The following is a 10,268-nucleotide window of genomic DNA, read 5'->3' on the forward strand; positions in this document are numbered from 1 at the left end:
GTGAGTTGTCTAATAACTAATTAAGGCTCGTAACTTCACGGTATCTGTGGATTGCTCATTTCTTGTACAAAGACTGGACTTGTACATTCGAAACCTTGGGTAAGTCTAATTCCTTGTGTTAGAAATTACAGCGTGAACTTCTCCCCATTGGAGTCTCTTAAGTTAAGGGACGCATCTATAGCCTGTGCTGTGGAATGTGAACCAGTCAGAATTGACCTGAGGGAGGTGACAGACGGTCACCGAAACGTCGACTGAATAAAGCACTTGGTTGTGTAAAAAGAGCCTCCTTTTTCAGTGACTTACCAACCTGATGACACTATTCACGGACAAGTACAAGTATAAAGAGCGTACTATACCCGCCCAGCGCACGCTAGTTAGAGACTAGGGAGCCCAATTATGTGGTCACGAAGTTTTGTTTGTTACGTCCTATACCGCGCTTACACAGTGTGTGTACACAGCCTGCACATTATGTGATGTCTGTGATGCGTCTCACCTGGCACGGATCTGTCACTGACTACTATAGGACGTCAATAGAAGCTAGCCTGTGTTATTTTGCTTCGCCTACAGTCTTCTGACTACATAAATATGGGTTAATGGGTCATCAGTTTGAACTACTGTGAGGTCAGCGATGTCTACTGGCCTGAGGCATACTCCCCAAGCAGAGGTTTGGGTTTTGGCTTATTTTTGGCGTTTTTTAAACTTTTTCATCGGGTTTCTTTTTTGCACTGGTGTATCGTTTTTACGCTAACCCAACGAATTTTTTTTGGTTGTCGTATGATAAGAAAAGTGCAAAAAACAAACCCGATAAAAAAGCCTAAAAACACGCAAAAAATAAGCCATTACCCAAACCTCTGCTTGGAGCTCGAGAGTACCTGGAACTCTCTTCCTAGCTGATCGCTAGTCTCCAAGTTTGCCCACCCTGTCCTTAAATGGCTCCCAAGCTAAGGAAACACAGCCCAGGACTTATATCAAACAAAGAGCTGATCAATTCTCTATTCACGTCGAAGGTCATTCGGATATCCATTACAACTACAACTACAACATACTTGTACAGTCACGTTGCACCAGTTTCTAGTTTGCCTAACTGTAACAACAAGGTAATCTTGATAATAACATGGTGTTGCAATTAAAAAGTAACGGCACTTTTTAAAGGGACCTTATAACGCTACCATATGTTACAGTTAGGCAAACTACAACGTGGTGCAACGTGACTCGACTACTATAATAACTGTACTTCAGCCAAGTATATAGTTTAGGTAATGCGGATGAACTTCAACATATCTATCTGAATGATAAGCTCTTTGTTTGAAATTGACGTGCATGCGAGAAGAACATAGATTTCCACCGGTACCGGACCGTCGAATAGCTCATAAAACAGTAGCTTCACTTCACTGATCATGAAGGGTGTGTTTTAAAACTCACCATGGTACCAGTCACGCGTGGCTTCCGTTGTGTGATGGGGGTTACCTTTGGATGGTTCACCTACAACAGTAATAGACATTTCAGACGCGACGAGACAGTGCTTCAAACTAAGAACTCAGGTGTGAATGTATCTACTTTGCATTTTATATTATAAATTGAATTTTAGATCTTTGAGGAAGCTGTCCCCTGTGTATGTCGACATAAACGTTTTTGTCCCTTTTTGGTACAAAGAAGGTCTCATAGAAATTGTGTCTTCGGAAAGAACCGCACGGTACAGGCTTCCATAAATAGTTTTCTGTTCCAGTCAATTCTCAATTACGACGTAGGTCACTCACCTACGGTTTGTTTGACAAGGCACGGCGTTCTGTATTTCCAAGGTATGTGTCAAATTTATAAAACTAAAAAAAATCCCGGTGAAAACTCAACTACGAGGTAGCTCAGGTAACTACAGTTAGGCACGACGTACTGTAGTCCAAGGTATGTGTATTATATGCTTTTATGTTCAGTCCAAACTGAACGACGTTTTGTACTTCACCTTACTACGACTTAGGTCACAAAGCCATGCGTAATTCTGCGAACTACATATGTTACAAATATCCGGTATGATGCTTCATGTTGAGTGAGGCCAACCGAAGTTTTATTGACGCTTGGAAATAGGAAACATTGCATTTTACACATGATAATGTGGTAGATAATTCTTCTCAAAACAATGTTTACCTAAAAGGCATACAATGTAATTTCAAGATGGATTTTCGGAGTCAATTTCTGCAAATGTAGTAAGTTGAATCAATCGTATCCCACAGAGTACTGATATCTGTGAGGCAAAAGTGCTTTGTCACTGGAGGAAAACGTTAACCGTTGCTTGTTTTGTTGGGGCGGTAACCCCCAAAATAAAGAGACGCCTCACGTAGCTTACTTTTAGGTATGTAATGATGAGGACACGGTATTAAATGTCAATATCAGACAGATTTCCTCATCCACTATACTTTTTTTGCCACTCTGAAATTGCATTGGATGTTTTTATTAAGGTACATATTTTCTATTTATCAGACACATTTAGAGATTTTTTTGGATTTTTTTATAATTAAATCGTGTTGTTTTATTTGCCTGAAGATTTCCAAAAACAAGGACGATGAATGGTCAAGTCAGTGACGTCACTTCCGCCGTGAGTGACGACGTCACCAGCCGTGATGACGTTTCCGATGAGTTGATGTCAGTGATAAGGAGTCTGACGTCATCACGCAGATACGTGCCGCAGTGGTACGTGTACGACACACGCGGGTCGGAGATGTGCGAGGAGTGAGTATGGGTATCATACACATATACACGTACACACAGATATACTAGTACACACACAAGTACACATACACATACGCGTACACGTACACGTACACGTACACGTACACGTACACGTACACGTACACATTCACATACACATGCACATGCACATACACATACACATACACATTTTCCATCTTGGCAAGGAGTAGAGTCACGAGAAGTGAATGGGAAAGATCATGGTGTAAACAATGAATAAAAGGAAGGTATACCCACAATGGAATATGTACAGGGAGAATCCACAATGATAAACAAAATAAGACATTCATAACACCTTCACAATTTGTGATATTTTTCTTGGTGTTGCTGTTTCATAGTATCATTGTTTCAGATTGATACAGAAGTCTGAAACCTACAATGTCTGGCAACACGAGTACAGCATACTCCAGGCTCACGCAGACGAAATCGCCGGTAAAGTCTCGCCCCCAGCCGTTCTCGTGGATCTCGGCAGCGGTGGGTCCTCCAAAACGCGCCTGGTTATCGAGGCTATGCGGAAGCGGCGCGAAAACTTCACGTTTGTTCCAGTGGACATGGCGAAGGGTAAGGGTCTTAAGGTCACTCACTCACGCACTCACTCACTCATTCGCTCGCTAACTCACTCACTCACTCACTCACTCACTCACTCGCTCGCTCGCTCGCTCACTCACTCACTCACTCACTCATTCCCTTACTCACTCACTCACTCAGTCACTTATTCACTCACTCAGTCACTCAGTCAGTCACTCACTCACTCACTCTCTCTCACTCACTCACTCACTCTCTCTCTCTCACTCACTCACTCACTCACTCTCACTCACTCTCACTCACTGACTCACTCACTCTCTCACTCTCTCACTCACTCACTCACTCACTCATCCACTTACTCACACACTCTCACTCACTCACTCACTCACTCACTCACTCACTCACTCACTCACTCACTCACTCACTCACTCACTCACTCACTCACTCACTCACTCACTCACTCACTCACTCACTCACTCACTCATCATTTACCCACGCATGTATATCCCCCCAGAGTATATCGAGTCGTGCGGTCGGCAGCTGGAGACAGACTACCCCGAGCTGACCGTGGAGCCGTTCGGCGGACTGTACATGGACGGGCTGCGGCACGTGTCCGCCCGGGAGGAGCCCAAGTTACTCCTGTTCCTCGGCTCCAGCTTCAACAACATCTCCGTCCACGAACAGGGGAGGTTTCTGCGGGAGATACGGGCTCAGCTCAGGGGTAGGTTGTCTCGCATTCCAAAACGCGCGTTCCATTCCAAAACGCGTTCCATTCCAAAACGCGTTCCATTCCAAAGCGCGTTCCATTCCAAAGCGCGTTCCATTCCAAAACGCGTTCCACTCCAAAACGCGTTCCATTCCAAAACGCGTTCCATTCCAAACGCGTTCCATTCCAATACGCGTTCCATTCCAAACGCGTTCCATTCCAAAACGCGTTCCATTCTAAAACGCGTTCCATTCTAAAACGCGTTCCACTCTAAAACGCGATCCATTCCAAAACATGATCCACAGTCATTCCAAAACATGCTTTGGAATATGTACTAAGTACTACGTATACAAAGAAGAAATTGGCCAAATATAGATAGATGATATATGCCAGTGGAGTTGGTGCGATGCTATGAGATTAGTAGCGGCAAAATGTTCTCTTATCGCCGACCAACTCCCCTGGCATGTCATCTTATAGGTCAATTTGTACTCTTTCCTGCCGCCTCCCGAAGCCTGGTAGAGGCTACATAGGACCAGTCCTAATCAGAATTTTATGTAGAAAGGTAAAAACAAACTGAGAAAAATGTTTCTTCTCCTTCAACGCAGCCCCAGACAGGTTCGTGATTGGGTTGGACATGAACACAGACCGGGAGGCGGTGTGCCAGGCGTACGGGAAACAGTGGACACCGATATGGCGAGACAACCTCATCGACAGATTCAATAAGGTAAAACCACTCCAATTTTAACTTTTTTTGTCTCGGATTTTTCTCCAGAAAAACTATGAAGCGACAGGGCGAAAGAAATACTAAAAACAGACCTATGCATCAAATGCTACGATAGCTAGGAGCTATGAAGTCAACCTACCACCGGTTCTTCCTAGGTTTTCCGCGAATTCCAGGTTGTACAGTAATATTTGTGGGGCGATTACAAGAGGCCAATAGATGCAGGCGGCCAACTCCTGTTGCCCCACAGAATCTGCTTGGAGATTAATATTTATAAATAAGTTAACAGGTGTCCTGATGTCTGTCTGGGGAAGGAAAGATAAGTGATGATACGTCATCAAGCTTCTCTTTTGCTTCTCTAAGTCCCCATGCCACCTATGTCTTCATTTTCAGGACTTCGGCGGGACCATGGACGCGGAGAAGTTTGAGTACCAGGTGGACTTTGTGGAGAATCCTGCTGACGGAGACACGCCGAGTTACGTGGTGGGGTATCTCAGGAGTGCCGCAAGGCAGAGGGTGCACTTTGGTGAGTGTACAAACATAAACGCACACATACACTCGCGCGCGCGCGCACACACACACACACACACAAACACACACACACACACACACACACACACACACACACACGACACACACACAGACACACACACAGTGTCACACACACACACAGACACACACACACACACACACACACACACACGCACACACACACACACACACACACACACACACACACACACACACACACACTGGCCTTTGCAGTGCTTGTCTCTGTGTGTTTGTGTTTGAAAATGCACGCTAGCATCGTTCGCGACATAGATTTTCTGCAACAAAATGTTTCCTCTGTTCCAGAAACGCTCGGCCTCGACATTGACTTTGAAGACGGCGAAAAGATTTACTTCTACGAGGGGCCGAACACAAGCTGCAAGTTTAACCCCAGACAAATACGCTGCCTAGCGGAGAGAAGCGGATTTACAGTAGATGCTCTCTGGACCAACGATGAGGAGAATTATGGTGTACGTCTGTTTGGCACCGACAGATTTTATTCCTACCGCAGTTTAAGGTTCCTCAAAAGATAGCCAGTGGCTGGGCCATTGATGAAAATTAAATGTAGTTGTAGAAGTACACTCAACGCTACCACACCACTTGTAGCAATTCCACAACTACACTCAAGGCTCTTCACTTGTGTCACTTCTACAACTACATTCAAGGCTACTCCACTCGGGTTACCTTGTTGGATGTGCATTATAGTAGTATCTAAAGGTAAATAGATCTGCTGGGATTTTATAATGGCTACAAATAAAATCTCCTTGCAACACCGATTCATGATCAGTGCCTCTAATTAATAAGAGATACAAATGTAGCATGAAGAAGTCATTGTCCTTTCGATGTACATCGCACCAAATGCCACTCTACTGGACAAATGTTACCAGACGACACATGAGCACCATGACCTATAGTCACCTTAGAGTTTAGCTACTTCTCTTTTGATCTTAAATTCCAGATTGATCATCGGAACGTTCTGGATAGTCCACAAGTTTCCAGAACCGTGCCTGGTACAAATCTATGTTCTTGGATACGCGAAGGCTATCCAGAACAGTGTTTGTTTCTAATCCTAACCCATCCAGGCATAGGACTGGATAGACAAGATTCTGGATAATATATAGACCTGCATCATGTGTTAATGCCCAAGAAAGCCGGAGCGTCTTTTAAGGGTCAAGGTCAACCTCAAGGTCAACCTGACTAATCCATCCGCTCGCTCTCTGCGAATCATCACGAACAGGAAATGACGTCTTACGTCGACGTTCGCTTGCGTCATCATCCATCAGGAAACGCACATACCTCACTTCCGGTGGTCATCTGACGGCCAAATGACTTGTTTTCCTCACACACACACACACATACACTATAGGTCTTCTTAGTAGGTGACCGGTCCGGTCAAAAGACATTCAAAACGTTATAGATGAGTCATTATTTTTCACATGAAAGCGTTTCAATGTCACCCTATTGGCATAAAAGGGGTACCAAGGCCACAATAGTGTCATAAAAGAGAAAACCACGGCCACGGTATTGGCATAAAATTGTGCCAGGGCCACTGTATTGGCATAAAAAGACCCGAGGCCTCAGTATCGGCGTATAAAGAATATACAGTATTGTCAGTGCTAGTATAGCCAAAGTGTACGTGTGGCAGAGCAGAACTTCTTGACAAAGTACGAGTACAAGGGTAAAACATCGACAGTATGGACACCTCCGACGCCGCGTTTTACGCCGAGAACAGCACCCTGCAGAGCGTGCATGTACACCGGATCATGGAGCAGCACCTGCGCTGGGAGCGGGAGGACAGAGTGCTGGACGTGGGCTGCGGGACGGGACGGACCACGCAGTACATCGCACAGCGCGGGGTCAAGTCCGTGGTCGGGATAGACTTGTCGCCAGACTTCATCAGGTAGGAAAGCAAAATCTCTCTTGCTCTTGGTTTTCGGACAAAAAAACAAACTTTTTTTTTAAATATTCCAACATGTACACTCAAGTTTTTTCAACTTATGTTAATGCCACACCAACACAGGGGAGAATACAATACTCATTTTCACCTAAGCGAAGTGAGGAAAGTCGTGTAAAGTGCCTTTCCCAATTAGCAAGGGCACAAGATCGGTGGCACGTCAGGACTCGAACCCGGACCTTTTGGTTCCGAGTCGAGCGCTCTGCCGCTACCCCACTTAAACTCAATTCTTCCGACACTTTTAGGCCATATGTTGGCAGAATCAAACCTTTTTTTTAGACGAGGCAAGAAATGTATATACTGAAATATCCAATATTTGCCTATTTTTGTACATTAATGTTGACGATCTGTATTAGATCTGTGTTTGGCACGGACGCCGAATGACCGGAGGTAACCCCACATAATGTCCTCAGGCGGTCTTAAGCTCACGAAGCCATGACGTCATTTTGCAACCTTACGTGTGGGAGTCTAAAACAGGTTTACCCAAATGTCACCAACCAGTTTGCAATTCATTTCCTCCGTGTGAATCCTTATCAACAAACGATATACTATTATTACAATCGTGTACAGAAGTATTGGTTTGGGTAGATGATCCGTGTTTGCGTGTGTCCGGACAGAGTAGGTTGACACCAGGCTGTTGGAGGGAGGGGAGGGGGAGGCAAGATGATCATGAAATAAGGTCAAAAGGTTAGATACAGGAAATGGGGTGAATTTGAGGTTGACAGTACTCGGATGGGGCTAGATATTGACAGGCACAATGGCAGGAGGTCAAAATTAAATGTCAGATACACTGCAGGAAATGGGGTGAACTTAAAGACCAAATTTCCGATTTCCTATTGTGCGATGAATACTAAGGGGATGCCTCCTGCCTTTCAGGTACACAGAGGAAAACAAGCGAAACAGAAATGTGTCCTTCTGCGTTGCCGACATTCAGCGCTCCTCTGACCTGCAGCCGGCCTGGAGGCAGTCATTCGACAAGGCGGTGAGTTTCTACGTCCTGCATCTGATCAAAGACAAGAAGCTCGCTCTGGAGAACATCAGCGCCTGTCTGAAACCCGACGGACGACTGCTCATGATCGTCCCGACGTAAGACAACGTCCTGATGGTGACGACCAGGTTCATGTCGGCTCACCAGAGATGGGGGAGGTATCTCGCCGGCTGTCCCCAGATGATGCCCTGGTCAGCTGACGACCAGGAGGGTCTGAGTCGTCTTGTCGAAGACTGCGGATTTGAGGTAAACGCAAAGTAACTTTTAAACTAGAAAGGTATATAATGTTTCCTTCGCATATGGTATGCTCTGTTAATTCTTACTCAAAAACACATTCATATATATGGTCAGATAGGAGTCTAAATCCCTCCTGCTATAAAATGGCGACACGATGTAACCCAACACTATAGTTACCATGGTAACAGGCAGTCTGGCTCAGGTCATTGACCTTTTGCCAAAAAACAGTTACTCAATGGATGTCTAACCTTCATCGACGCATTGACCTTTTGGTTTGGAGAAGAAGAGGAACCGTAGCGTACACAGTGTTTGCAAATTCTATCGTTCACTTGGAACTTCTAATACCACCTTTCTATTTCGAGACTAATCCGTATATTACAATGTCTTCATCAAACGATTCATGACCTTTAAGCTGACGAAATGATTTTCCGTGTTGTTGCAGGTGTTGTCGTGTGAGTGGCCGCTGCTGCGCCACTGGTACGGATCTGAGGAGGACACCGTGAGCGCCATGCTGCCGTTCCTGGGTCTCCGCCACGTCCCGGAGGACGAGCAGGCCGACTTCCTCTCTGACTGGTGGGCCTGCGCCAGGAACATGACGGACGCCTCAGGCTGCAGTGTCGCGATAGACTCAGACGGTAGAGTGGCGTGGACGTTCCGTATCTTCATCATCCACGCCAGGAGGGTTTAATCATAAACGATGAGTTTTATGTTTTATGTACATACCCGATGGCTAATTGCAACGTGTTACATGAGCCTCAACCTCTAGTTTTTAAATTGTTAATATCGATTTGTGTGTTCATTGTTGATGTTTTGATGTATTTATGTCTTTTTAAATGTATTCACTGTATTTTCCATGTATATGATTATGTAATTTTAATGTTTGAGCCTTGGAAGATTAGCCCTGCAAATAAATGAAACGTGAAACTATGTATAGAAACAGTATACAGACAGTGCAGTGCAGGTTAACAATGGTATCCAATAGAATAAGTGACTATATACAGTAGCCTGGAGTCCAGCCTTGTTAGCTTTAGTCCGTTCCCCAAGACCCTCTACATATGTATACGGAGTACTCATACAGTCTAAGCTTTGTAATTGTTTGACATCTTTTTTGGAATCAGTGGAAGAAAAAAATAAAATAAAGGATGATGAAACAGTACAGGTGTGCGTGGCTGTTTTATTCACTTCACAACCAATTCATTCCACAGACGTCATACACTGTTTTACAGCGACGAGTTTATACAAATTATTCAAATACAAACAATCAATCAAAAACGCTCGCTACCGTCTCTTCCGAGCAGGCTAGATAGACCGCTTCTAACTGTCCATCGCGATCAGCAGTTCAACCAATACCCGTAAATAATTTCATCAGGTTGGTGAATGATTTAATAGCAAAGTTCTTTATTCATAACCACTTTCTTTGACACGAGCAAACCTCATGTGATCAAATAGTTCGTATACGCACGTCTACCCGGATATAAAAATATTCTTAAAGCTTCCCAAACACTGGAATGTGTTGCATTTAGTGCAGGTAGTGGGCATATATTGCCCACAATGATTTCAATGCTAGGCATTTGAACATTAGCATACCGTGTTTAGTCGTAGTGCTTTCTGTACTATCACTGGGATACATTCAAAGTGACATGATTATCGGAGAAACATTGGCTGCACACCACCCTTTTAAAAATATAATATGTACACAAAACAGCCAATACAACAAGAAACCCTGGTGACCCGAGGCCACTTTAAAATAAATAAAAACGTTTTGGGCGCAACAAACAATAACGGAAACAAACACACATAAGGCCCTGTGAATATAAACACTGAATGAATAAAATACATCTGACTCTGC

General features: G+C 44.4%; 2 protein-coding genes across 2 annotated transcripts; both read left to right on the plus strand.

The window, feature by feature from the left end:
• The first annotated feature begins 2,540 nt into the window (after window positions 1-2,540).
• On the plus strand, window positions 2,541-5,773 carry LOC109471385 (histidine N-alpha-methyltransferase-like). Its single transcript, XM_019770674.1, has 6 exons — window positions 2,541-2,721; window positions 3,092-3,300; window positions 3,779-3,985; window positions 4,576-4,694; window positions 5,085-5,217; window positions 5,547-5,773. Exons 1-6 carry the CDS (start codon window positions 2,555-2,557, stop codon window positions 5,771-5,773), a joined length of 1,062 nt encoding a protein of 353 aa, XP_019626233.1. The 5' UTR covers window positions 2,541-2,554.
• Window positions 5,774-6,915: 1,142 nt separating this feature from the next.
• LOC109471558 (demethylmenaquinone methyltransferase-like) lies at window positions 6,916-9,265 on the plus strand. Its single transcript, XM_019770909.1, has 3 exons — window positions 6,916-7,140; window positions 8,071-8,428; window positions 8,862-9,265. The coding sequence occupies exons 1-2, from the start codon at window positions 6,935-6,937 to the stop codon at window positions 8,282-8,284; spliced, it is 420 nt and encodes a 139-aa protein (XP_019626468.1). The 5' UTR covers window positions 6,916-6,934; the 3' UTR covers window positions 8,285-8,428; window positions 8,862-9,265.
• The last annotated feature ends 1,003 nt before the right edge of the window (window positions 9,266-10,268 follow it).

This window comes from Branchiostoma belcheri, unplaced genomic scaffold (assembly GCF_001625305.1).
Source record: "Branchiostoma belcheri isolate BF01 breed outbred unplaced genomic scaffold, Haploidv18h27 scaffold25, whole genome shotgun sequence".
Taxonomy (NCBI): Eukaryota; Metazoa; Chordata; class Leptocardii; order Amphioxiformes; family Branchiostomatidae; genus Branchiostoma; species Branchiostoma belcheri.

What these genes read in the sequence shown, in the direction of transcription:
- LOC109471385 (XM_019770674.1), top strand. Translation starts at nt 2,555, where the DNA reads ATGAATGGTCAAGTCAGTGACGTCACTTCCGCCGTGAGTGACGACGTC. An exon ending in GATACGGGCTCAGCTCAGGG is followed by an intron (nt 3,986 to 4,575) that starts GTAGGTTGTCTC and finishes CCTTCAACGCAG; the next exon opens with CCCCAGACAGGTTCGTGATT. An exon ending in AAGGCAGAGGGTGCACTTTG is followed by an intron (nt 5,218 to 5,546) that starts GTGAGTGTACAA and finishes CCTCTGTTCCAG; the next exon opens with AAACGCTCGGCCTCGACATT.
- LOC109471558 (XM_019770909.1), top strand. Translation starts at nt 6,935, where the DNA reads ATGGACACCTCCGACGCCGCGTTTTACGCCGAGAACAGCACCCTGCAG. An exon ending in TTGTCGCCAGACTTCATCAG is followed by an intron (nt 7,141 to 8,070) that starts GTAGGAAAGCAA and finishes CCTGCCTTTCAG; the next exon opens with GTACACAGAGGAAAACAAGC.